A 27,579-nucleotide genomic window follows, 5' to 3' on the forward strand; every position below is an offset into this window, starting at 1 on the left:
AAATGATGAGAGTGGGGGAAATGAGGCAAAGTAACAGTAAGAACATTCATTTTATTGGTTTGGTTTTTGTTTTGTTTTTCCGAGTACAGTGGTTATTTGTGCCCTTCTGGCCTTCACAGACGAAAAAAAAAACCCAACAAACAATATGTGGCAACACGACAATAACAGTTTTCGGATAATCTATGGCTCAGTCTAGTTGTTACAACACATACAAATCTCTCCGTACCTGATCGACATACATACATGTAATGAAAACAACAACACTGTCACACAAACTAACGCTAACACTGAAATTGTGTGGTTTATAAAATGACACAGACTATTTACATTCAATTGGAAGAAGAATCGTTTCACGGGAGAACCAAAACACAAAACCACCAATGAGTCATAGGGCCACAATTAAAAGTGGGGGGAAATTAATAGTTTTACTATTACAAGAAAAGAACTAGAAAGAATAACTTAATTTTCACGGATAAAATTGTTATTCATGTGCCAAAACATGGACGATTTCATTGTTAAACTTGTACTAAAGTGTAACTTGACATCCTCAACAATCCTCAGCTTCATGCAAGTACATTGCGTTACTGCACTTGTGCTTCTATGAGGTTATTATCATAGTAGTAGTATTTACTGTTTTTTCAATGTAGCCCTAAAACATCTCTGAGCAAACCAAAGCGAGCCTGACAAAAATAAACACTGATTATTTTTTTTTCCTTTCTTTTTCAACTCGTCATAAAATATATAATATAGTGTGGATGATAATAATCATAAGGTTCCGTTATGTACGTTCAAGTGCTCCTAATAAAAGAAGGGGTTCACAATAATCAAGGTGCAGCTCAGAGGCCGTGTCTGAGAACAAAGATTGGGAAAATTCAGTCAAACGTTTGCCTCTGAGACACAATCAAAGTGGTTAGTACAGAAACAATCAGTATCATTTTTTTTTTTTTTTTTTTTTTTTTTTTGCTATCGTGGTCATTTAGTGGCACGGGCAGCCGGACTGCATCAGCCAAGTTCAAGAAGTCGAAGCCAGTGCTTGTTTGTCGTCAGCAAGTGTTTGTCCCTTGACATCGGAGGCCCGGCGGCATCGAGTCACGGCAACCGAGCGCACTATCTTTGAGCAAGGCAGTTTTTTTTTTTTTTTTTAAACACCAAAGTTCGGCTTGGACGGCTGACTGAGCGCGCGTGACCTCCACCACAGATATAAACAACTCTTTAACCATCAATATTAGCAGCTTCTAATAATCCTCTGGAAAAATATACTTTTTTTTTAAAACATCTTTTCTTATTTCAATACAAAAAAAAAAAATATATCATCACTAAGCAGTTCTCCTCACTGGACGGGCTTGACTTGAAGTCAAATGTGCTTCCTGTGTTTCACGTGTGAGAGCAGGTTACATCGCTGTCGCGTGACTGATTGTGTGTGTCAGTGTGTTAGATTTTACTCCATCAACATTTCATCATCTTGGAATGATTCCCTTTCTTGAACAAAAAGAAACATTCTTCTCCCAGCTCGTCGCCGATGCTTTAGGACATTGGTCGACTCCGTCTCGTTAGTCGCACGTGCGGAGCCGTCGCATGCTAGCACACGGTCTGCTGGCTGGATAGAGGACTCTCCAGCGACATGCTAGCGGGAGACAGGTCCGGACGAGTGCAAGGCTTAAACATGGAGGAGATGTAGAAGGCCTGCAGGCACAGATACAAAGCAGGTCAGAGATCATACAGTACCTAGACCAAACACTCTGTCAATCATCGGCTGTTTTCTAAACATGACAAGAGGCAGAGTAACGAAGAGGCTAAGCTGGAGAGATTGTTGATTACAGAGAGGAGACGGGAACAAATCCGGGCAGGGATTAAGTTCAATTTAGGTAGTACACGAAATGGATCCGTACAAGTATCGGGACACCTGACCAGTATACCGACAGGAAGTGAAAACCAAAGCAAACAAGTAAGCTGTTCCTCCTCAGTAACATCCTTACGCACGTTCTGACAAGAACTGGAGAGACTTTATAGGAATGTTTGTCAACTCTAGTTCCACCAAAATTGAAATGACATTTTTCCACAACGTCTTTAGATTCAGGAGCAACGAGGGGTTCTGGCCCAACCACGAAAAAAATGAACTCAAAATGCACGGTCTTAAAAGACCATAGTGTGTCCTCCCAAGGCAAATTCATCCGAAGCGAAGATTCAATGCTCAGAAAAGATCTGCCTTGGTTTATTTTGTCCAAATCTGTCACAACTATGTTTAGAAGAAACATGGCTGGACTAGCAATCTGAATCATAACTGGAAAGAAATTATGAACCCATCCTTGCGTCAATTTACTAAACGTGCATGTCAATCTTAATATTTTCACAACCTTTGGTCATACACCAACATTTTTCAAACGGTTTTTCACAAGTCGGAATCAGTGCTTTGCACACATGACCCTCAATCGTAGATGAATGAAGATCATTTGTTATAATATTTTGGAATTTCTAAAGTGTGTCAGAAAAGTTCCTGGACTACTGTCACTAGAGATATATTTCCAATCCAAACTACAATTTCTGCCCTTTGAAATAGTCACTGTGGGCTATTTCCAGATTTCTCTCCCGCATCTTTGCGCACTCCTCGCACGATTCTTTTGCACTGGCCATCCTTTTGTCATCCAGATTTTTAGATACCAAAAAATTCTTTCTCCCCCCCCCCCCATGAGAACGGGAAATATGAAAAATTCACACAGAGCCAGGTCTTGTGAAGAGGGAGCATTTCCCTGCTGGGAACTGTCTGATGCTCAGGCCACTGTGAGCGGGCGAGCTGTCCTCTCAGAACTCTCACCTCTTCTTGAGGCAATTGAACGCCACAGGAACGCTAGTGTCGACGTGGTTTATCCACCCCAATCCTGGAACGTTTCTGACACACCTTCTTAATCGATCAAATGAGATCCGTCCCCAGACTGAAAAATATTCCCTACTCCTATTTAGCCCAAACCACGGACGTACCACCCAGTATGCAGTGAGGCCTCCTTGAATGAAGCCCGTGAGGACGTCGGTGGGGTGGTGACGGTAGTCCGAGATGCGACTCAGGCCGGTGTAGATGGCGATCATCACCAAGATGAACTGCACGAGGGGACGCAGCAGTCGAGCCCCTCGCCATGACAACCGAGCTTGCAGGTAAAACTGCGAGAAGGAAGGAGGTGGGAGGGGTAATGTGAGCGATGGCGCACACACACACACACAAAAAAAAAAAACAATCCACTTTTTTTTTACTTCTTTTCATTTGATTATCCGGTGGGGAAAGCGAAGCTGGGCATAACTCCATTACCGCTATCCTCATTTTGTTCATCCTCACCTCCTGTACAAACAACCGCTTGTGAGAACCGGCTCACTTTTGGGATTAATGAGATGGCTGAAAATCTAAACTATACCCAACAATCACAGCAAAATAAATGCCCCGTATTCCTGCGCCTGCCGATGAAAAGCAGGTGTCACTCTTTCTGACTTACACGTGAGCATCTGGCCATGTTTAAAACCATTATTAAGCCTTTTAGGAGTTGCAGTGCTTCAACTGGACTGCTTTTACTACTCTACACTGACATGTAACTTGGGAACATTCCTGGACAAGCAACTGCCCCGGAGCCCAATAATTAGCACGAGTGGCGACAATGGCGTGCATTCAAATTTGAAGGGGGTGAAATGGTCTTGTACAATGGACATTATTGATTTGTTTTGAGTCTTGGAGTTTGTTTCCGACTGCCGCAAATTTTGCCCTTTGACATTTACACGCCACATCGCACCTGTGCCATTTTGGCCTTCGAAAAGGTACACGTAGTTTCCTTGGGGTCTAGTTATCACCCTTCTCTGCTATCATGGTGTAAAGTGCACGTACAGTCAGTTGGCAGAAATGGACGCCTACTTAATCTGTGTTTTTGATAGATACACTGTCAGAAATTAAGGTCAGTGAGGTAGTACCTTCAAAGTCTCTGATTTGATACCCTTAACATGTAACTTGTACTTCTTTGGACCACACCTTTATACTGTTGTCCAGACTAATCCATGAGCATTCAGAAATTTGCCCTGCGTTATACTGAATCCCTGAATTGTCTAATTTCAGATTCTGAGAGAGCTGTGCCACAGAGCAGTTTGGGGTTCAAGGCCTTGCTCGAGAGCACTTTGAAAGCGTTCACTGGCCTCTTTCCTCTAACTACTTGAGCCCCAATTTTGATATTCTTCTATGCGGAAGAACCACGTCCTTTCAGACTGAGCTTCTGCGATACTATGTAACTTTCAAGGTTGACCTCAGTCTGGAAAGACCAAGTTTAGTACACCCCAATTCTCTCGAGTTGTCTTTGAACAATATTTTATCTTGTCCCGCTAAACTCTTTGAGGAGGAAGGGGAATATTGATATTTTAAGAGTAATAATGCGCTTTTGTCCCGCTGAAACTGTCTTATCGCACTCACAGTGCACCAATGAGTGGGACGAGAGAGATGAAAAGAGGGGTAAGGCTGCGATGGGGAGGGGACGTGAGCGAGCTGAAAGAAGCCTGTCGATCTCTCAGCGGGCGTATTGAGTCCCCCTCCCCCTTTTTAAATGAGTCCCACAACAAGGCCTCCTCTGTCTTCGTAGGCGCTTCATCTATTCATGTTCCCCGCGGAAAACAGTATCCCTCATTCTCCCCCTCCCGCCTCGTCTTGCGACCTCACCGGCTTTTCGAGCTGGAAGCGGGATGCCTTTGGAGACTCGGGGCCCTCAAACATCTCCTCCCTCATGATCAGGATCCTTGATCATATTAAACAGTGCATGACTTGGAGTGTTTGCACATGTGTAATTAACTTGTGGAGATAAGTGATGCACGCGGTGTTCTTGGCCTCTGAGGGTTTGTCCTCTCACGTTCCGAAACAAGAGTGAGTTTGTGGAGGTAAAGAGGAGGTCACTTACTGCTAGATAGAGCATGGTGTACATGGCGAAGGATGCGTGGCCGGAAAAAAATGACTTCCTGAAAGAAAAAGATGCTGGTTACACATTAGCTCCATCAGCCCAAAGTACTGCGTGCGCCACCCTCGGTACACTGCGTACACACCTTGCCTCCTCGACCATCTTGTGGTTGGGCTGCCGGCAGCTCACTTGGGACACGTAGCTGCCCGGCGTGCAGTTGATGGACGCGTAAGTGATATTACAGACAGACAGGAAATTAGGTCGCAGGCGTCCCACGCTTAGCTTGGCCATGTTGGTGAGCGACTGACCAACGCAGCAACCAAAGAAGAAGCTCCCCAGCTCTTTGTACAGGCACGACACATAGCGGTTGCCGACAAACGCCCTCGAGCGTACGCCTCGGAAACGGACTCGGAAACATTCGCCCAGTGCGATCTGAGAAGAGAATGAAGAGAGAGGTTAACTTGAGGAATCGAGTGCATGTACTGCGTGTATCGTACCGCAGGGCTATGTGGACCAAAGTCTTGGAACACATTAGATAGTTTATCATTCAGAGACTGGGCTACAACTTGAAGTTCCGTCTGAATGTTATTTGTTCATTTTACAAAGAAATTTTGGAGCAGTCTGCGCTTTGTGGGAACTGTTTGTCACGAGCTCGATTCTGTTACAGTATAACCGCACTAAGTAAGGTCCATATGTCCTGCTGTTCTAGAGCAGTGGTTTTCAAACTGGGGGCTGCGGCCCCTAGAGAGGGTGCGGCGTTATGACGGGGGGGGCTACCGTGAACACTTTTCATTGTTAAGTTACAACCAGCAGATGGAGCTGACATTACTGCAAGAATTGAAGATGTTACATTACAAGTATGGGAGCCACCATTCTAGATGAAAAAAGAAATCCGTTAAAAAGTGGAAGCTAGAATAACAAACTCTGTCATAGCTATCCAAGTTTTTGTCCAATTACTTTGTTTTTGTAATTAAGTGCTTAGAAAAAGCATCATCATCTTACCGTGAGGCCAGTGATGGCGATTCCACCAGCGATGAGCAGGACATCTGGGATGGCCTCTCTCTCCACGTAGGGATACGTTATGCTGCTGTCCCCGCAGAAGAACCCTCGTCTGTACGGCGTCACCGCCTTCAGCTCGCACGCGAAGAATGGGATGGAGGCTGATCAAATGGGTCAAAGTAAAGAAGGCAAAACAAAAGTCAAGACCTAAACTTGATGACTTGCTGTGGTCGGCGATCACACAGAGATTACGCAGCGCGTGATACAGCGATAATTTCAAGATGGCCGCCCACTGGCACAAAAATGAAGCAACGTGAGGAGTGTCTGTCAACTGGAGATTTCCAGATTACAGGCAGATCGGGCATTCCTTTTCCATTTGTCCTTTTTTTTTTTGTTGTTGTTGTTGAGTGAGGAAAGGAACCAAGAAGAAGACCTGAGAGGACGTGCTAACTGTTGAATGTCCTCACATACTGTACGGCTGCGGCTGTTTATGTGATCTTAAGGGTTACAAATTGCTGTTTTGGTTTCACATTCAGATAACAACCACGAGCTGGAGTAAATATCATAAAGATTAATATATACATGTATTAATTCTGGGAACGATTTGTTTTCTGCGGCATAGTGATACATTTAGTGAGGGGGAACGAAAATGGGAGTGAAACCAAAATTCGACCGATATCATTCATGGCGATGCCTAAGGTGGGGGGACCCTCCCTTCTTACCCCGGACTATGCTTTCCGGGGAAGAAGTAACAACTGGCTCTTTCCTTCTCATCGTGCCCTTCCAAGAGGAGAGTTGGGAGAGGTCAGTTAGGGGGGGAGAGAAATAGTCAACTTTGTGATGCCGGCCTCAAAATTTGAGCCCCGTAACATTTACATACACAAGAAGCTCGAGCGCACTATCATTGTTACAATATATTCACATATGCGCTTGCTGCACAGCTGGAAGACCACGTGAATACGTTTACGACTCCGTTGTCATGGGCTGGACATAGAATTACACCTTTAGCTTCAAGTGCACGCGGGAACGTGGGACGAAAACAGCTGTTTACATATGTTGTGGGTCATAACTAAGAGATATGTTTCGCATTTACACATATGATCTGTACCAACCTGTACTGCATCATAGAGGTATTTACAGCTCCCTTGTGCAACCCCTATTTTTGCCACAATTTGAGGATGTATGGTACATCCTGCAGTTCTTACGTCCTGCTTAGTTGCTAAGTATAGCAGTTGTCGTTATCGGGCTAAAAGAGGTCAAGGTCTGGCCCGGCAACCTAGCAAACAAACCTCACGGTGCCGATGGTGAAAGTTCACTCGTGACCAAGTTGAGCAATGTCAGTACCTCAGAGGAAGGCCAGGCTGTACTATTTAATTCCTTTGTGTCGCTTTTTTTGTTTTTTTTTTTTACACGAAAGTTTGGTAAAAGGTTTCAGGCCTTGTCATTCCACAGAGTGCAACACAACCACAGGATTAATCATTAACCTCTTTGGACTCTCCCTGAGCTCCCAGGCCAAAAACATTCTGACTCCCAGGCAAGCTCACACAGTACGTGAACTGAAGTCTCGCACAGCCTGTCCATATCAGTCAAACAGGAACAAACGCATGCCAGACCTACAAAATCAGACGAGCTTCACTTTTTTTGTTCTCCAGTTAGCCGACAACACACCTTGCTTGCTCTTTCGTGACCATCAAACTGATAAAGCGAGGGTAATGTTTGAGGTTATCTGCGTGGAAAAACACAAGCGGGTCATATTTCACTCCTGTAAATCGGTTGGCTTCAAACAGAGAGGCTGTCCTCCAGGTCATGTTTGCCCGAACACAGATCGAACCGGCCTTGATTATTGTGCGTTTGTCAATGTGAGAGGGGAAAAGCAACTTCAGGCAGTGTGACAAGTCAGAGGAAGACAGGAAACATCTTGCCTTCCCCAAATAAGGAATCTCTTCATGTGCGTTACGCAGATTCTGGTTTTACAACCTGCATGGGGACACTGACATCATATCTGTAACACAAACAGGTTCGAGTTGCACGCAGGTGCAGGTGGTTCTGATAACATTTCATAACAGGGCTCAGCTGTCCTGTCACAATATATCTGATTAAATATTTTGGGGACTTTCTGGACAATGACGCGAGTTGCCTCCACATTGGATTTTCTTTCAAGCAATTCTATAAGTACCAAGTTGAGGCTGGAAGGCGAATATTTATAGGCGGCCATTGTCTCGGGAGATACATTTTAATAAAGACTCGTTGTTATTTTTTCAAAAAAAAAAACATCCTCTAAGAGGATTTCCTGGTTCCTTATCATTGTTTATTGCAGCTTTGTGGGGACGTGCAGTGGACAACGGGCGTTCCATCCAGATTGGGCACAGGCGAGCGAGGGCGTTTTCAGCGTTGGTGTGCAATTCAGAACCTAATATTTAGTAATAAAGGTTGTAAGAACATTGGCGAACAATCAGAAAGGAATGTGGGTGTTGTATATTACCTCTGCCGGTGATAGTTTTGTTTGCGCTTTCATACTTGGCAGGGTTACACTTACACACAATCTAAAGTATTTAACTGAGTTGGATGAAATGTTGCTTGTCTCGCGCACCGTGGGACAAGGACGGAGGACTCGAGTATATTTTTTTAAATTTTCCCTTTTTTTGTTAGCTTTTCCAACATTTTAAAAATACAATATTGCACAAGAGCTTAATGGCTATGTATTCTGAGGTATACTGTACATAGAAGGTTTATTTGTCATGGTTTTGTCCATTTTGATGCTGCAAATTTGGATTTTTCTGCGCCTGACTGCATGCACTTTTAGTTCGACTGAAGTATCACAAAGTACAGTATGCGCCCTTTGTAGGTTACGTTGGTGCAAAAAAACAGATCCATTTCTATACATTGACAGCCGGTGGTCTTCTGTAGTCGAGATGGTCAATATTCTCCTGCATTGATGGGAATTTAATGGGCGGGCTTTCCGTCCCAGCTGTATACGCTGCAGTTACAGTTGGGAGCATTGACCTCTTGAGTGATATTGATACAAATGGATGTCTAATAGGAACCCTGAAGTGCTGACCTGGGTAGCAGCTTGCTTTACTGCCTCGGGCCTGCTATTACTGATGGTTTGTGTCCTAATGGCCTGGATGGCCGGGATCCAAAGCTCACTAGAGCAAAGCGGGGTAAAGTTCTGCTTGAAAACTTACACTGCAGTGTTAGTTGACTCAGAATTGCACCATCCCATGGTCAGTCAACATCAAGCCTTTCACAACTACCTTAAAACAGATATCACAACAAGATCCCAAAACCCTCCGGAGGGCCCCCACGTCATGTGTCACGCAACTGTGAAAAAAACTAAAACACCTGGCCAAAAGGCCTGCTCAAAAGAGAACTGGGCCAGGCGAGGGGACTATAAAGGACATGACGGAGTGGATCGGCTTACAGAACACAGCCAGAATCTGCTGCTCGCTGGGCACTCAAAGGCAGGAATGCTTTCACATAGTCAAAAGGGGTCCGAACACAGAAAGAAAGAAAGAAAGAAAGAAAGAACTGGGGGGCGGGGGGGTAAAGAAGAGAGGGAGGGACGGAGACAAGAAGAGAGTGAAGGAATGAGAGCAGAAGGGATGTGTGCTTCACTCTGGGAAAGTCTTCTGGTTCTAATTTACACATCTATGACCACGGCCCCAAATGAGCTCGCTGTGTGTGAGAGAACAACAACCAACAGCAAGAAAAGAAAAAAAAAATCGATGGAGAAAATGAGGCCCAGTTCAAAAAAATAAAACAAAAAAAACAAGAAGGCAAATGATCATGATTAATTAGGATGCTTTTACGGCCTTGCCGGCGAACCCGTCATTCGTTAAACATTGCAGGCAAAAGACTTACAAATGAGGGCGGGGCCGGAGCGCGATCGGAAAGATGAGTTTGAACGAGAATGATGCGGCAAAGGCAAGAGAACAGCAGACGGAGACGATTAGCGTGGTTCTGGAATGTGAAGGTCAGGGATCCGGGCTCTGCTGGGACCCGCTCTGTAAACACGACCCTACCTCGACTTGAAGAATACCCCCAACTTTGACTCAACACATGCATATAAAACACACACACACAGACGCAAACAAACTAAATCTCGAGCCATATAAAGAAAAGTGGCAATCAAACAAAGCACAAAAACCAAACGGCAACCGCAAAACAACTTTTTCAATCGCACTGGAGTCCAGAAAACACAAAGTGAATACTACAGTGTTTTGTTCATCGTTATTCCTGACCTACATGATTTCCTATGAAGGCTTCTGCAAACAGCCAGTGCATCATCAGAGATTAGCACCGCGCTTAGCCTGAAGCTACGTCAAAGCGGTTTCATCACATCCAATAATATCGGACTGCGCAGACTCTGTTTCTACATTTGCCCTTTGACAGAAACCGAGGACACCCAATCAATGACTTGCCAAGTCCATTGGATCCGCAGGGTTTTACCAGAACCCTCCTGGGGTGGTCCACCCTGGCACGCCACGGCAACATTTCCCCGCTAAATTTTAAGATGTGTGTTTAGTGTCAATTTGAGCTCACAAATGAAAAACACAGGCGGGGTTGCCGAATAGTAAAGTGTCGTAATTTGTTATTTGCGAGCCTGATAAATCCCCCGTAACGTCATTACACGAGGCAAAGAGATGGCCGCCTTACAAACTCATAAACAGCCGGCTACAGCTGGTCCGGGTGGGCTTGCGCAATTATTTGCACTTCGGTATTGCCTTGATCTGTTCCCGTAGCTAGCTCGGTCTGACTCACTCATTTCAAGGGAAACGTCTGGATTCATATGAGCGGGTCTTTGTTTTAAGAGGCACTGCAGGACTAGATTAAGGGACATTCAGACAACTGTGCAGTGGAGCATTACAGTTTTACAGGAAGTGAAGTCATTGGCACAAAGGCTGTGATTAAGACGAGCTCAAAGAAAGGAGACTGGGGGAGTGTGTCCGAGACTGCAGATGCTTGTTCTTCCTCGCGGTCCTTGGTGGGCTGAGGCCGGTCGTGGCGAGATAAGATCGAGGTTTCTTTTCTTTTTTTTTTTTCTCCAGAATTGGCTGTAATGGTTTGGTTTTAATCTGTTTTGTCGACCTGAAGAGACAAGTCAAAGACTACAAAGTGTGCTTCAAAGGAACTTGATGGGAAGCTAATGAACAAGAGACACAAGCTAACTTGGGGTACACCTGCGCTATGGAACGATTCAGCAGAAGATAACGGGGTAAAAATACCAGCAGCTGTGGTCTCCACAGTTTATGTAGAAAGTTTCACCAATTCATCCCAAAAAACGTTCAATCCCGGCTGCCAATCTCTGAGGTTTTGGATGGGTTTTGCGGTCAGGGCTTACTCGGGTTTTTCCACATCAAACTGCACTAAGCACGCCGTGACTGGTCCTTGCTTTGTGCACTGGGGCCCGTTCAAGTTGGAGGTAACGCGTTCCGCCAATGCACCGGCAGAACTCTTCCCTCACCCCTTGCCTCGTTGCAGGTGTGCCAGCGAGGACATACTTCTCGCAGCTGCTTCTGCTCCCTCCACACTTCACCGACCCGCTTCCTGGAGGCCCGTTCTGGAGCTCAGGGCATGCGCGGTGAGCTCCGAGGTGTCTCGCTCGCCTGCCCCCATCTGATTCAGCAGGAAGCGTCACTGCGGTAAGTACCTTGGAGATCTGTGGTGGTTTTGGTATCGGCAAGGTAAAGTCTGACGGGCTGCAATGTGAGAGAGCGAGACGGGGTTGTGGTTCAGACTGCAAGGTAGTTTGGCGGGCTGCCTGGCATGGAGTGGCAGGACTGTGGGGGGATGTATGGAACAAATTAAGGGCTGTTTTGTCTGCGTGTTTTGGTTTGCAGGAGGAATGTGCCGCTGGGACGCCTTCAGACGAGGTGGGTGGAAACACGGAAGGATCCTTCAGGTGAGATGAAACGGACTGATACAATGGCCTCGATGACGCCACTGCCATGGGCCGGTTTCGAAGGCTGTGCTTACACAAAACACAGCAACCTTAAAAAAGTTTCGTGTACAGACAATGCAATTGTCAAAGTGATTCGCATTCACACTGATATGCAAGAAAAACAGGAATATGCACATCTTCTTTTTGACACTCCAAAAGACAAAAACAAGGTAAATAAAAGAACTTTTTAAGATGTATTTTCAATTAACAACCTGGAAAAACAACTATTACTTCATCTTGACTTCATCACTAAATGTTTGAACCCCTTCGTGGCTGAAATATTACCCAATTGTCATCGTCGCAGGGCTTTTTGATCCCGCGACAACGAGGCACTCCAAAGCGGCCGTGCAAGCGGAGAGCCTCCGTCCACACGCTGTCACGTAGGACTTTAAAGGTCAACTGCTATGAGAGACAAACACGCCCCTTCTGACAAAGTTGCAGAAATGTCATTCGACATCCAAGTGGTCACCATATTGGCTGCATCTACTGTCCGTGACATCACGTGACATTCGCCATTGAAAACACGCTGCGGCCCCTGCTATGGGAGACAAACACGCCCCTTCTGACACGGAAGCTCTTTTCGAAGAAGCGAACATCTCACAATCGAGTGAAGTGACCGGGGCAATATTACCCTATTGTTTCGAGCCATATTTAGATGATATGTGGATCACTTCAAACAGTATGTATGAGGTGAGCTGAAGCCGTGCTCATCCGCGAGGCACGACGCGGCAGCCTTTGCCGGCCAGCCCGACGCGGAAGCCATCCGACGCGCACATCGACACATTTAGCACCCCTGTCATGCGTATGCAGATCTTTTGTTACGTTATGAGAGACGGATTACGTGCTCCATCTCAAGCTATTATTTTTTTTAGTAGCTGTATACACACCTACCTGTCATTTGGAACCCACAAAGCTCTCGTCCTTTGCACCCGTGCAATGCATTTTTCACGGGTCTCTTGGAAACTAATGAAGGGTAAATCCATCCTCCCAAGTGTTCGAGCAATATCCAGAAATGCAACGAGCCAGAGTTTTGGCTAACGCGAAGGAACGACGAGCTACCTTCCCTGAGATAAAACTAATCGAAACACACGAAATCGCTTGAGTGTGTGTCTGCTACTAATGTCACTTCCTGCTTCCTGTCGAAAACAAATCCCTCGAGAGGATTTTAATGGCGGGAATTTCAAAAAGCCATATACGTCAAAATCATGTTTTGTGGTGGAAAAAAAGGATGGGTCCATACCGGCTGCCGTTTTTTTTCATTAATAACATACTAAAAATCATCCATTTCATGACACTTGACCTTTAAAAGAAAATCACGTCTCTGAATTCACTTTATAGGATCTTTGAAGATTTAGAAGAACATTTCCCCACCCAAGCTAAATAAAAATCAATGGCAATCGGGCAAAAGCAAACACATTTCCTGACCATAAATCCACGTGACAGCTGCGCCAAGCCAATTTCATTTGCGGAAAGTCACCATCACACTGATAGCCACTCAAGGAAAAGCAGAATGTGTGTGTGTGTGTGTTTGTGATTCATTTTGGTAAATACTGCTAAACCGATGATCTACTTAAGGAGAAGAATGCGTCGTATTCAGGTGGACGCGGACATATTGCACCTAACGAGCACCGACTTCGTATTTCCTCATTACAGCTAATAGCCACGGACAGCATTGGCCACTAATGGAACCTTCAAGTTCGGAGACGATCGCAGATGCCTCATTAAAACGACATCTGAAGCTATTTACTCTTTGAAACTTTCGGATCCATCGACCGTTGGGGATGAGATCCCAGAGGAGCTTGATGAGGTTTCCTTCATTTTCACTTGCGTTTTACTCCCGCCTCGGGGCCAGCGCTTCAGTCAGGCTGTCGCTTGCCCGTCAACCTGCAGGTACTTGAGACGTTCGTAGCCGCGCCACAAGCAAACCGACGCCGCCGTATTGGGGGAAGCTAATGGGCGCCGCGCTCGGCGAAGAAGAGTCAGCAGAAGCTTTTTCTTCCGTTGGCCAATTAATTGACTGCCGCATTTTTAACGGCGCGCCCTCTCTCAGCCGCAGAAGCGACGCCAAGTTGAATTTGTCAACAAATGATGCGCGCGCGACGGCTGACGCGCCGTCGCACCGCTGCAAAATACACACACGTGCGCGCGCACAAAGGAGGCCGTTTAATATTCCTGGGCCTGTTCGCCTTGACATGTTGTTACGTGTTGGCTGCATACAGCTTTGCTCGCGCTGCCAAAAAAATGGAATCCTACTTACATAAATCTTCCACCCGTCCAAAACACGGGCTGACGTTAAAAAAACACACACACACACACCTAACAAAGTGCATGAACCCACTCGTAAAATTGTACATGTATTAAGAGCAGGAAAGGGGAAAATGGGTAACAGAAAGGGGAAAAGAGGGGGGGTGCTTGTTGACTGGACTTTTCTTACTACTTTTCCAAAGGTTTCATGTACAGACGGCCACGCCAAAACGATCCATGTTCACGCCGACCTCCCAAAACTGAAATTGAACATTTTGGGTGATGTAGTAGATGGCAATGGCAGTTGGGCAGAAATTACGACCTCTTGCACAAAAACACCTTTTCGAGTCGTCTTTTTTTTTTTTTTTTTTTTTTTTTTTGGGGGGGGGGGTTCTGTGTGTGTCATGGCAATAAAGTCTTTGGTTAGTGATGACATACCCTTTCTTGGAATTTACATTATAACACTATTTTAAAATTTCTATATATCCACACCGCCACAGTGGCTCAGCTGGTAAAGCGTTGGCCTCACAGTTCTGAGGACCCGGTTCGGTCCCGCCCCCACCTGTGTTCTCCCCGCGCCTGCGTGGGTTTAATCCGGACACTCCGGTTTCCTCCCAAAACATGCAACATTAATTGAACACTCTAAATTGCTCCTAGGTTCGTTTGTCTCAATGTGCCCTGCGATTGGCTGGCAACCAGTTCAGGGTGTACCCCGCCCCAGCACTCCCCGCGACCCTAGTGAGGATAAGCGGCAAAGAAAATGGATGGTCACGGATGACCATGAATTTTTTTCGTGTGTTTTCAGTTAAAAGAGGCCAGGGGTATCCCAACAACGGTGCGGGGGCCATGGCCCTTTTTTTGGCATCTTGACACGGTTGCTTCCGGCGTCGACTGAGCGGCAAGACGTTTTCCACCTTTCACACGTGACTAAAATCGTACCCACATTTCTTTTCACATTGAAAAAAGGTAATTCGGTTACATCGGAATTCTTTGCTCCGCTTTGTACTCTGTTTTCGGGCCAATTTAGTACTGATTGTTCTTGTTTTGTCTACGTCTCTCTCTCGGCCGGCTTGGGAACGCCTCGTGATCCCTCCGGAAGAGCTGGAAGAAGTGGCTGGGGAAAAAGGGAAGTCTGGGTATCTCTGCTGAAGCTCCTCCCCACCGCGACCCGACCCGGAAAAGCGGTAGATAATGGATGGATGGATGTTCTTGTTTTGGTTCTGAATGTGAGAAACAAAATACCCCAAATTCCAGAAAAAAAAATCTTTTGACTTTTTGCTTTATGACCCAGATGTTTTTTTTTTTTTTAAATCAAAACATAATATTTAAAAAACATGTAGAGTAATTGGCCTTTGTTGGGGTAGAAGACCCGCAAGTGGCTTTATTAGAGTCTAAAGACCACCTTGAGCAAGGAGCCAAACGGCAGCGCTGGCCTGTCCCTGCACGCTCGCCCGAGTCCTCGTGACCTCTGGTGGCCCGACGCTTTCAGGGTTGGCTGCGGGACGCCACTACTTACGAGGAATGCGCGCACATCTAATAAACAGCCGAAGAAAACACATTCTTCCGCCTGTGCGCAATTTTACTTCCATGGAGCCGAAGCAGAACCGGTCCATTTCGCCACCGCATCCATCACGACGAAAAGAGTTGACGCGTAACCACCGGCAGCCGCGACCAAAGTTCTTTCCAAATGATTTTGCCAGCGCTTCATTGAAAGCTAAAAAACTATTTCAAATGGCGGGACTGTGAAAAAGCTGCGAGCGTTGCGGAAGTCCCCCTGAGCTGATAACGTAACGACGACGCGATGCTTGAGGCTGAAATTCCACAGTTACAGTCGTCAAAGAGCCCCCTTGACGGGGCGGATGAGGCCGCCGGGTCAGACCGTCTGCCGATGGCATTTTTTGGTGGCCAAATTGTGTTAGTCAGAGATAAGAGGATTTGGTCAAAAGAAGGAGCCGATTCATTGGCAATAAGTGGCGCCATTCACCGGCGGATGGCCTCGGATGAGTCAAGGTCGGGCCTCTGCGCATCGTCAGCGGCGTGACGGCGAGCGGAGCGAGACGGGCGGGATGCACTCCAGACTGACGCGAATATCGTCGGCCGTAAATACCGCAGGGCTTATCTTTAATAACCTGCAACCACACGTTAATATTTTCCACGCATTTTTACCTCCATCTGGCCAAAAAAAAAAAAACAAGTGTAAAGATCAGGTACTTTTTGAAAAATGCTACCACCCTCCAATTGAAATATTTTTTTGCACTTTTGTTTTCAGCCTGGCTAAAACGTCGACATTCGACTGAGGGAGATTCTCGCCGCTCCTCGTGTGCACTTGCCGAATCGTACAATGGAGTAGTACCAGGCCCGTTCATATGGTGATCGGAACACGGATGCTTCTTTAGAGTTGCTCATCATCTCGTTACGCGGTTATGGCAATTTTATCATTCGAATACCCTAAATGGCAATCTGCTCGAAGACCCTCGAAAGTGAATTCACATATTTTTGTCTAAATACGTCCTCGAAGATGATTGCCGAAAACGTGCAAAGGCGGCGGCACGGTGGAGCTACGAGCTACAGCGGTGGCCTCAGAGTTCTGAGGACCGGGGTTCAAATCCCGTCCCCACTTGTGTGGAGTTTGCATGTTCTCCCCGTACCCTGTGTGTGTTTTTCTCCGGTCACTCTGGTTTCCTCCCACATTCCCAAAACATGCATTCATTGGGGACTATAAATTGCTCATAGGTGTGGTTGTGAGAGTGGCTGTTTGTCTCTATGTGCCCTGCGATTGGCAAGCAACTAATTCCTGCCCGTAGATAGCTGGGATCGGCTCCAGCACTCGCCGCGACCCTCGTGAGGATAGGCGGCGGAGAAAATGGATGGATGGATAAATGTCAACTTGTCCAAGACCCTTGAAAGTGAATTCACAGATTTCTGTCTAAATACATACTCGAAGATAATTGCCAAAAGCGTGCAAAGGTGGCGGCATGGTGTAGCGACGAGCTAGAGTTCTGAGGACCGGGGTTCAAATCCCGCCCCTGCCTGTGTGGAGGCTGCATGTTCTCCCCGTTCCTGCGTGCTGTTTTCTCCGGGCACCCCGGTTTCCTCCCACATCCCAAAAACATGCATTCATTGGGGAATTGCCCGTAGGTGTGATGGTGAGTGCCCAATGACACTCCCATGACCCTTGTTGAGGATAAGCAGCTTGAAAAATGGATAGATGCGCAAAGCCGGCTGCAACTATTTCCTGATCGCACTGCGACAAGACGACGACCTCGAAGAACTTTTGCTCCTCATTTGGGTCGCCCGTCCCGGCCGACTTTGGGGTACACCCTGGACTGAGTTTTTGGGGACGTGGGAGGACGCCGGAGTGCACAGGGAGAACTTCCAAAGGCCACACAAGATTTGAAGGCGGAACCTCAGAGAGCGTTCCGCCGTGCTGCCGTTTACGACGCCTTGTATCTCACTTAGGCTGCGTCTCAGATCACAAAAACAGCTGCCATCCGCTGTTTTGTTCTTGGGTTTTTTTTTTTGGGTCATTTGGAGGCTCAATATGGCCTTAGTCTGTGTGCTGCGGCGGGTCAGGGAGGATATAAGCGGCCAGCAGAGGATGTACAGCGGAGGCGGCGGGGCGGGGACTTCCAGATTCATGGCGTCTGGTTTCCTCCATCACGCCGACTGATGCTCGCCGCTTCCCGAACGCGGAGCGTAGCTGCGCTGCCTCGTGTGGAAAAGTCATCTTGGAGGCGAAACCATCAACTTTTCAAGTTTAACCGCCAAGCCACAAATCAGACCTGTCGGTCTGCTTGGACAGGTTACACCTCTCTTGCGATCACTCTCTCGCTTTCTCTCTCGTGTGTTTATTACTCATTTCAATAATGGCTCCAATCAAAACAAGTCATGCAGCAGCAATGACGCTAATAAAATCGCATTTTGCATTTGTTTTCTTCGAACGCCACACGTTCCCGTTCGTGTAACGCACCTCTGGTTCGTTTTTAGATCTCTACGCAATCTGTCGGGTTTACGAAAACCTTCAATTTTACTGGCTGGCACGACGCCCATCAAGTGAACAAACTACTTAATGACGCAGGCGTAACATTTGCCGCTGAAAATCTGCCGCCCTTTTTGTATTCTGCATAGTCGTGCGCCATGAATGATCACGATCCGTATGATGTCATCAATAAGCGATGCAAAATTGGAAATTCCAAAATTAAAGTGCCCAATGGACCTTCTTTTCCGCGGTCCATCCATCCATTTCCTTTGCCTCTTATCCTCACGAGGGTCGCGAGGAGTTGCCGGAGCCTATCCCGGCTGTCAACGGACAGGAGGCGGGGAACACCCTGAACTGGTCGCCAGCCAATCGCAGGGCACACAGACAAACAGCCGCACTCGCAATCACACCTACGGGCAATTTAGAGTGTCCAATTAATGTTGCATGCTTTTGGGATGTGGGAGGAAACCGGAGTGCCCGGAGGAAAACCCACGCAGGCACGGCGAGAACATGCAAACTCCACACAGGCGGGTCTGGGATTGAGCCCGGGATCTCAGAACTGTGAGACGAACGCTTTACCCACCGTGCCGCCCCTTTTCCGCTGTATTAACACAACAAGATGTAATTATTTACGCTCTCATCTGTTTATCGTTGTTTGGGTGGTTAAAGGAGTAAAATGTTGAGTTTTAGCATTCCTGGTTGTGTAAATGTATTACGAGTTTGCCTGTAGCATTGCAAAACACCCCCCCCCCCCCCACACACACACACACATACACACAAAAAATCATTTCAGTGTTTTCTTCATTGTTTCCAGATTCTTTGCTCGTGGTCGTTTTGTCCGTGTGGGGGCTTCGATTGTTTTGTTGTTGTTCTCATGCGATCCATGCGGCCCTTCCCACTGTGCGCTGTAAATTATCTGGCTGACATTCAGCGTGCCCGAGCGCGGCCATGTTTTCATCCCAATTCCCACGTCCTTCTCCCGGGAACTTTAGGGGTGAGAGGGGTGGGGTGGGGTGGGGATTGAGGGGGGGGTGCGTTACCATGGGAACAGATGAATTCCTGGGACCACTGCATATCCAGGCCCAGTCTTCCCACCCTCCCTTCCAGGGAATACTTTCGAATGGAATATTTGGGAAGGAAAAGAATCCACCACCCCCCCCCCCCCCCAAAAAAAGGACGGCTACAGTTTGCATGCAATCACAGCCCGTGCTTGTAATTGAAGCCTTACCGACACACAAGCAGATGACATCCAAAGCCACCAGCATCTTCCTCTTGCTGCACATGTTGCTGTCGTCGTCCTCCTCCTCCTCGGCTCTGCTGAGGAAATGCTTGCCAGCGCCGTTCTCCTTCCCCTCGGCGGGCCCGTCACCGTCGGGCAGCCGGGGCAGCGCGCCACTCCCGTGGGCGTTCAACTTTTGCATATCCCCCTCGCGCAACTCGCCCCCCCCCACCCCCCACCACCACCCAAAAAAAGTCGCTCAAAGGGCTTTTTTTTATTTCGTGGCAGATGAGGCGTCCGGCGACAAGTGTCACAGCTCGCTTCAGTCCGTCCGCAGGTGCCACAAATCCATGTTTTGTTTGAAAAGAAAACTTGTGACCGCGACACTCCCACGCAAGCAAGCCGCTCGTCGATGGTCGCGCGGCGGGCAACCGGTGGGCAACCTTGCCCGGTCAAGCGCGCTGGAAGTGGGCGGACTTTCGCAAAGTTGGCTTCACCCCGTTCTCATCCCGACTTCTGTAACAGTCCTCCCGAACCGCACTTACTTTGTGTCAAAGTCATAGGAGGGAAAACTTGTTCTTTTTTTTTTTTTTTTTTTTTTTGCTTGCGCCTTACACTTTTCAAAGTAAAGTCGCACTTCCGGTTCTAGTGGGAGAAACCTGTCGTATTTTGGTGGATGTCTGGTTGCGCTTCCGGTTTGCCGTGGCGTTTGCTTGACTTGATCAGTGCCCAAGATCAATCCCGGCGCTGACGTGATCGATCCGCTCTGTGGCCTCCAATGCAACTTTGACGAGTCCACCGTCACCACCCCGGGGCCGATCGAACTCTTTTGACCCCTCTTTGGGCTACTTTCTCGCTCACAAACAAAGTTAAGATGGCACCAATGGAGACCAAAAAAAAAAAAAAATATGATGAACATAATGTGATGGGAAAATGTCCTCCATGAAATTTGATCCCCCAAACAATAACTGCATGACGAATGAAGACATTCAGGATCTCATTCCATAAAGAATTCTCGTTGAAAATTAACTCTTCGGCTCATCAGGCGTATTTGTTGAAGTGCTTTTGAGCACTATTTGATCAGATGTGGCACTTTATTGGCTGTTCTTTTGATTTGGCCCCGCTGCAGATTTGCCGTCATGACGGTGAGGATGTCCAGTGGCAATGCAGCGCCGCCGTGCGTTCAGTGGTGGTAAATTCCGCAACCCCCAAATGCACGTCTCCAGGGGTTCGCATACTTTTTGCATCAAGTAAAAAAAATAAAAATAAAAAAAAAAGACTTACCTCTGCAAGTACCGTCATCATGGGCCGCAATAAAAACAAAATACAGATGTTCTGTTCCTAAAATGTTCGTTTCATATTTTTGTGCATTATGTTCAGGTTGAACATTAACGCGGCGCTTAAATATTTGAAAATACAAACAAATGCTTCGAAACGATTTTATAAAAATACTGCACATAAAACATAAACAGAATTTATACCTGAAAATGTTCAAACCAACTGTTCTGAAAATGTAATTTTGGAAAAAAAAATGTAAAAAAAAAAAAAAAAATACAACTGATTCTTTCTTCCACTAGGGAGAGCCCTCCTATCACTAGCCCGTCACCATATGTCCTCATATCATCATCATCATAGTTATTATGATCATTTCAGCACAAGGAGTTAGGGTCATTCATGACTAACCCAAGAAAAGTAAAATTAAAACAAAAACAACTGGCACATACAAACTGTATACATACTCGCGAGAGAAGAATATTAAAATCATCGTTCAATCCGTTGAGCCTGTTTTCTTTATCGCTCTTACTTTGTTCAAGTGACATGCTGATATATATCTATATCCATCCATTATCCAAGCCGCTTATCCTCACAGGGAGAGCCGGAGCATGTCCCACCCACCATCGGGCGAAAGGCGGACTGCACCCTGAATTGGTCGCCGGTCAGTCGCAGGGCAGATTTCGATCCCACGCTGCCCGCACCAAAGGCAGGTGTTTGTACCATCAGTGACTCCTGTGTGTGTTTATATCAACACAGTATATACATTTTATTAGCCGCCTATCCTCACAAGGATCACAGGGAGTACTGGAGCTTATCCCGGCTGTAATCGGGCAGGAGGCGGGGTACACCCTGAACTGGTTGCCAGCCAATGGCAAGGCACGTAGCAGGGCACGTAGAGACAAACAGGCACACTCACAATCACACCTAGGGACAATTTAGAGTGTCCAATTAATGTTGCATGTTTTTGGGGCTGTGGGAGGAAACCGGAGTGCCCGGAGAAAACCAACGCAGGCACGGGGAGAACGTGCAAACTCCACAAAGGCGGACTACACCCCGAACTGGTCGCCAGTTAGTCGCGGGGCAGATATCGACACCATCGCTGAGCGGGAATCGATCCCACGCTGCCTGCAACAAACGCAGGCGTGCGTAGCACTACACCATCAGTGTCTCCCCTGTGTGCACGCTAATCAAATCACCCACACACCCCCCTCTAAAAAAAAAAAATGCATGTTGTCTTGAGGCGACTGGTCACAGGGTCTGCCCCACAGTTCTGAGGACCAGGGTACAAATCCGGGCCCCACTTGTGCGGCGTTTGCACGTACGCTTCTCCCGGCACTCCTCTTTCCTCCCACATCCCCAAAACATGAGGATTGAAAACTCCAAATTGCTCGTAGGTGTGATTGTTAGTGCCAATGGTTGTTGGTTTCTGTGTGCCCTGCGATTGGCTGGCAACCGGTTCAGGGTGTAGTCATCCAGCTGAGATCAGCTCGGGCACTCCTGTGACCCTCTTGAGGATAAGCAGCTCCGAAAATGGATAAAGGGGTGTGTTTTTTTTTTTTTTTTAAATGAGCTAACAAAGGCCTTCCCCCGAATATTGGAAAAAGAACGACTGATGTATTGCTATTGTCTTCTTATTTATGTTTATGTTGATGACTTATTGTTACCGTGTGTTTGTTGTTTGATTGCTAGGCAATCTTCACGAGGAAGTGGATGATTCACGTCGAAGTTCTCGAGACTCCCCGGTCGTCGCGTAGCGCGCACGTGGGGAGTTGCGGCACGCACGACCTCGACTGGGTGCAGGGAAAGTACCGTCACTGTCGATTCCGCCGCGCTCCGGCAGGCCGACGACTCGCCGCCGCGCCGTCTCAGTCAGCCGCCGGGTGCGCCTTCTCCGCCGCTCGCCATGCCAGCGTCCGCCCAGCAAGCCCTCGTCTGCATCCTCCTGCTGTGGACCGCCGTCCTGGCCGTCATCCAGGCGGCGTGGCTCGTCGTGCACTTCTCGGCCGCCGGCCGCCGCTGCCCGGTGAGAGTCTCGCCCGCGGTTTGAAATCTACCGTCGTTCTCGTAGTGTTTGGTTGCTTTCCGTGTGTGTTGTCACACATCTCCCATCGCGGTGCGAAGAGCGAGAAGAGAAAAGGTCGTCACCTGCGAGCGTGTCGCTTGAGTTGTGGTCTCAGCTGCGAGCGCTTTACCTCGGGTTGTAGTTGAAAACCAGAGCCTCAGAACTGGGAGGCCAGATGTTCTCATCGCTAGCTCGAGAAATTCCGTCGGAAACCTCGGAGATTTGTTGTGATTTCGAGTTGCTGTTGGTGGTGGTTTTTCAAATCATGCGAATGGAAATAACGGAACGAGAAATGATCCGTAATCCGTCCTTGGGTCGATCTGTCACCATCGTGAAACTCGATTGGCTGTGAAGGCCGCCCGAACGAGATTCTGCTGACGCGTTAAGGTGGAGGCGGGACTGCATCGGGGATCCGCGCCGAGCCCCTTCCTGTTTGCGGTAGTAATTGATAGGCTAAGACAGATGAGGTTGGACTGGATTCCCCTTGGACTATGAAGTTCGCAGATGATAGTGTGATCTGCAGTGAAAGCAGGGAGCAGGCGGAGGAACAACTACAAAGATGGAGGCACGCACTGGAAAAGAGTGGAAGTAAAACAGAGATATGTGCGTGACTGAGAGGGGCGGAGGAGGAAGAGGGAAGCTCCAGCCAGGGAGAAGAGATGGCGAGGGTGGATGACTTCAAATACTTGTCTGGTGTTCTATGTGACAGAAGAGTCTCCGCGAGGATGAACGGGAAAGTCTATAAAACAGTGGTGAGGCCGGCCTTTTTTTTAGAAATTTTTTAGCAGGGACGGGACAAGCCGAAATGAAAAGAAGAAGAAGAGGAGGAACCGATTTCCAGTTGGGATCTGCCGATCCAGCACGAAGGCAATTCGAGTTTGGTCTGACTTTGCGGCAAATTTTTTTTCCACAGGTTTGGTTGAATCCCAAATTGCTCAACATTTGGCCTCAATCTGACGAATTTGGCTAAATGTAACAACTGTAGAAATTCGTCCATTTTCTCAGCCGCTTATCGGGAGCGCCGGAGTCCCTCGGGCGGGAGGCGGGTTACGCCCCGAACTGGTCGTCAGCCAATCGTAGTTGATATATGTTCTTGGAGGGGGTTGGGGGGGATCAGAGTGCCCGGAGAAACGCCACGCAGACACGGGGAGAACATACAAACTCCACATAAACGGGGCTCGGTTCTTAGAACTGTATGGCGGCCTCTCAAACCACTTTTTTCACCACGTCGCCGCTCTAAAATCCGCACGAGTTGATGTTTTGCCGCTTTGACGGGTTCTGCTCTTCTGCCGTCACAGGAGCCAGCCGGCGCCGCGTCACACGAGCCCGTCCCGTTCAGGAGCAACCTTTCGGTAAGACAATCGGCGGGTCGCATTTGGGGCCGCATCCTGCCTGACTTCGACATGCGCTCACGCGAAATAACCACCCCCTCGACTCTCACGTCATCGCCTCCTTCGGGGAAATGGCAACATTTCACTCTCGCTTTTGGCTTGAAGCCGCCTCACTTTTTTTTTTTTAGATAAATGTCACCAGGGTGGCACTTTGACTGACAAAGTCCGCACATCCACCTCACAATTCTGAGGTTGCGAGTTCAAACCTGGCCCCGCCTGTGTGGAGTTTGCATGTTCTCCAGGTGCCCGCGTGGCTTTTCTCCGGGCACTACTGCCCACCCCCCAAACAAAAAACATGCATCCATTGACGACTCTAAATTGCCCATTGGTGTGCCCTGCGATTGACCGGCGACCGGTTCAGGGTGTCCCCCGCCTCCTGCCCGCTGACAGCTGGGAGCGACTCCAGCACTCCCCTCGTGAGGATAATCGGCAAAAGCAAATGTATGGATGGATGGATGTTTTAAATGATTTTGAAATGTATGTTTTTAATTCGCAAAGACAAAAAAGCTACAGATTATTGATGGATGGCTGGAAATAAATATCACATTTTGATGACGTGATCTTCTCTTGACAGTCGCCACGTGAAGCTCCGCCTCAGTGGGGCGAAGGCGGAATGCTCACCTACGCAGCTGTTGGAGGTAATGTTGCAAAAGTCGCCAGGATTCTAGAATGTCCCACGATATTTGATTGTTTTTCAACGGGCACCAACATCTGCGATCTGCCACCGTTCAGCTTTCCACTTTGCTGACCCGCACCCACGCGTTAAGTCACGGATAGGATGTTGGTTTTAGGAAATGTCGTATCTCTCGCAACGACAACAACGAGCGCCTCCGAGGATTCCCGCACCTGCGTCGTCTCTGCGCTCTTTGCTGGATCGACGACGCTTGCGTAACACTTTAAATCGCCCGCTGCAGTAAAGTGCCGCTCGTAAAGACGCTCGCTCACGGAGGGCTTGACCCTTGTAATCGTTTTATTACAACCGTACGTTCTCATTGAGCAGTGTTGTATTTCTATAAAAAGAAATGGAATTCATTAAAAAAAAATGATATATATATATATGTGTGTGTGTGTGTATATGTATGTATGTGTGTATACATATATATGTGTGTGTGTGTGTGTGTGTGTGTGGTGTGTATATATATATACATACATATATATATATATATATGTGTGTGTGTGTGCGTGTGCATGTGTATGTATGTATGTACGTATGTATGTATGTATCTGTATATATATATATATATATATATATATATATATACATACATATATATATATATGTGTGTGTGTGTTATATATATATATATTGTGTGTGTGTGTGTATATATATATATATATGTATGTGTGTACATATGTATGTATGTGTGTATATACAGTATATATGTGTGTGGTGTGTGTGTGTATGTACATACGTGTGTATATGTGTATGTGCATGTGTATATATAGATATGCGCGTGTGTGTGTGTGTTATATATATATATATATATATATATATATATACGCGTTTGTGTGTGTATGTATATATGTATGTACATATGTATATATATATATATATATATAATATGTGTGTGTGCGTGTGTGTGTGTATATACATATATATATATTTTATATATATATATGTATGTGTGTGTGTGTGTGTGTGTGTATGTATATGTAATACGTGTATGTATATGTGTGTGTATATATATACATATAAGTGTGCGTGTGCATGTGTGTGTGTATATATGTATGTATGTGTATGTATGTATATATATATATATATATATATATCATATATGTGTGTGTGCATGTGTATATATAGATACGCGTGTGTGTGTGTATATATATATATATATATACACACGTTTGTGTGTGTGTGTGTGGTGTGTGTGTGTGTGTGTATGTATATATGTATGTACATACGTATCTATGTATATATAATATATGTGTGTGTGTGGTGTGTGTGTGTATATATATATATATATATATGTGTGTGTGTGTGTGTGTCTGTGTATATATATTTATATACATACGTATGTATGCGTGTTTGTGTGTCTGTGTGTGTGTATATATATATATATATTTATACATACGTATGTATTTTTTTCCATTTGACAACTTGCACTAACCGGTATTTTACCTTAAATAGAATTAAAGCAATAACATTTGCTTTCCAGATATCCTGCAAACATGGAAAATTCTGGCCACAAAACATGTCGAGCTTGCGTATTGTTTTTCCTTGAAATCATCTCGTGAGGTTTTTAGCGGCAGCTTACAAACCATCTTAATGTTGTTTTTCCACTGCAAGGAAACCGATGTGAATTGATGGTGGCCGGTTGTGAAGTTTGCTTCATGCTTGTTATTGTTGCTTTCAAGACGACTAAACGAGCATTTGTACGTCCCGCAGGAGGCCAAACAATCAAATGGCTGGGGAGGCATCAGAACCCAGAGCTCATGTCGGAGTCGGGGGACAGTCTGGCGGTCATGAAGGACGGCTATTACTTCCTGGGCCTGCAGGTGACGCTGTCCTCGTGCGCGGAGGCCGACCGGCAGATCAACGTGAGCCTGAAGCGCGGCGGCCGGATCCTCTTGCGGGGCCGCATCCACCCCAAGACCTGCAGCACGGGCCTCCTGGGCAAGGCGGAGGTGTTGTCCGCGGGCGGGGAAGCGCTGGAGGTCATCGTCAGCCCTCCGAGCGGGAATGTGGATTACACCGAGGCCCTCACCCACCTGGATGTCATCTACATGTTCAAGCCGTAGGGCCGCGGCTGACACGGACGCCAAAAGTGCTCCAATAATCCACATTTTATCGACTTAAAGCCTCCTGTTACCATATACCAAAATTTAACTGCCCGAGTATTTTATTTTATTCAATTTTTTTCTTTTTTTTTCTACAAAAATGTAACTTGGAAAAAAAACAATGTTCCTCCATAATTATCATAATAAACATCTAACTGGAGGCTTAAAAACTAGAAAACTCACCATCACTACAAATCTTATTTTCCATGCACAGGGCTTTTTTTTTTTTTTTTTTTTTGCTTGAAAGGAAAATTGATGCTGTAACGTTGTGATGGAACAAAAACGTTTTTTTTCCCCACACACTTACTTTGTTGAGTACATTTAACATGCGTTATAGTAAAGTACAAGGAAGAATGTAGTAGTAGGGGATCGTGTCAAGAAAACAGTGAATAAGCAGGGATTTTCCAGAAAATAGGGACCACTAAAATCCACCAAAAAAAATGAATTTCCAAAGGCCAAACCACGAATCTGCAAAAGTCCACTGTCATGTAAGACGTTCATTTAATTCCTGATTGTTTTCAGATATTTATGTTGCTTGTATTTATTGTTTTCTTACAGTATGTGAACATTTTGAAAACTAATTTCTTTTCTTATCACACACATAATTATGCGTCAAATTCCAGTGATTTTTTTTTTTTTTTTGCGCTTCATTTATGACGGTCTGCTCGATGAGATCGGTGTCAATGCATCCAAACGTCCACAAGAGGGCAATGTTTAGCGCATTTTTGAAGATTTGATTTTGCTTTGATTAAAAAAGAGAAGTCAAGGCGTGATTCCTGAA

At 46.5% G+C, this 27,579-nt stretch overlaps 2 protein-coding genes across 12 annotated transcripts; one reads left to right on the forward strand and one right to left on the reverse strand.

Moving 5' to 3' along the window:
• On the reverse strand, window positions 1–19,880 carry ppap2d (phosphatidic acid phosphatase type 2D). Of its 2 annotated transcripts, none has more exons than XM_061847110.1 (6): window positions 19,302–19,880; window positions 5,913–6,070; window positions 5,056–5,342; window positions 4,914–4,971; window positions 2,977–3,153; window positions 1–1,683 (listed from the first exon to the last, which is right to left on the reverse strand). In XM_061847110.1, the coding sequence occupies exons 1-6, from the start codon at window positions 19,492–19,494 to the stop codon at window positions 1,579–1,581; spliced, it is 978 nt and encodes a 325-aa protein (XP_061703094.1). In that variant the 5' UTR covers window positions 19,495–19,880; the 3' UTR covers window positions 1–1,578. The 2 variants fall into 2 exon arrangements, with proteins under 2 accessions (XP_061703094.1, XP_061703095.1); XM_061847111.1 differs by lacking the exon at window positions 19,302–19,880 and adding an exon at window positions 10,671–10,770 and having other exon boundaries at window positions 3–1,683.
• On the forward strand, window positions 3,024–27,426 carry LOC133514963 (uncharacterized). 10 transcript variants are annotated; one of them, XM_061847121.1, is made up of 9 exons: window positions 11,193–11,331; window positions 11,391–11,551; window positions 11,750–11,811; window positions 14,900–15,278; window positions 21,163–21,277; window positions 22,257–22,590; window positions 23,928–23,981; window positions 24,595–24,658; window positions 26,407–27,426. In XM_061847121.1, exons 6-9 carry the CDS (start codon window positions 22,471–22,473, stop codon window positions 26,757–26,759), a joined length of 591 nt encoding a protein of 196 aa, XP_061703105.1. In that variant the 5' UTR covers window positions 11,193–11,331; window positions 11,391–11,551; window positions 11,750–11,811; window positions 14,900–15,278; window positions 21,163–21,277; window positions 22,257–22,470; the 3' UTR covers window positions 26,760–27,426. The 10 variants fall into 10 exon arrangements, 9 of the variants coding, with proteins under 9 accessions (XP_061703102.1, XP_061703100.1, XP_061703099.1 ...); XM_061847119.1 differs by having other exon boundaries at window positions 11,750–11,782; window positions 13,504–15,278; XM_061847120.1 differs by having other exon boundaries at window positions 11,750–11,782.
• Window positions 27,427–27,579: the final 153 nt, after the last annotated feature.

This window comes from Syngnathoides biaculeatus, chromosome 16 (assembly GCF_019802595.1).
Source record: "Syngnathoides biaculeatus isolate LvHL_M chromosome 16, ASM1980259v1, whole genome shotgun sequence".
Lineage (NCBI taxonomy): Eukaryota > Metazoa > Chordata > Actinopteri > Syngnathiformes > Syngnathidae > Syngnathoides > Syngnathoides biaculeatus.

Coding starts and splice junctions, on each gene's coding strand:
- ppap2d (XM_061847110.1), bottom strand. CDS start 19,494: ATGCAAAAGTTGAACGCCCACGGGAGTGGCGCGCTGCCCCGGCTGCCC. Junction 6,071..19,301: donor TGTCATCTGCTTGTGTGTCG/GTAAGGCTTCAA, acceptor CCATTTGATCAG/CCTCCATCCCATTCTTCGCG. Junction 1,684..2,976: donor GCCTCACTGCATACTGGGTG/GTACGTCCGTGG, acceptor CTGTGCCTGCAG/GCCTTCTACATCTCCTCCAT.
- LOC133514963 (XM_061847115.1), top strand. CDS start 11,056: ATGAACAAGAGACACAAGCTAACTTGGGGTACACCTGCGCTATGGAAC. Junction 11,552..11,749: donor CAGCAGGAAGCGTCACTGCG/GTAAGTACCTTG, acceptor TTTGGTTTGCAG/GAGGAATGTGCCGCTGGGAC. Junction 11,812..21,162: donor AACACGGAAGGATCCTTCAG/GTGAGATGAAAC, acceptor TTATCCTCACAG/GGAGAGCCGGAGCATGTCCC.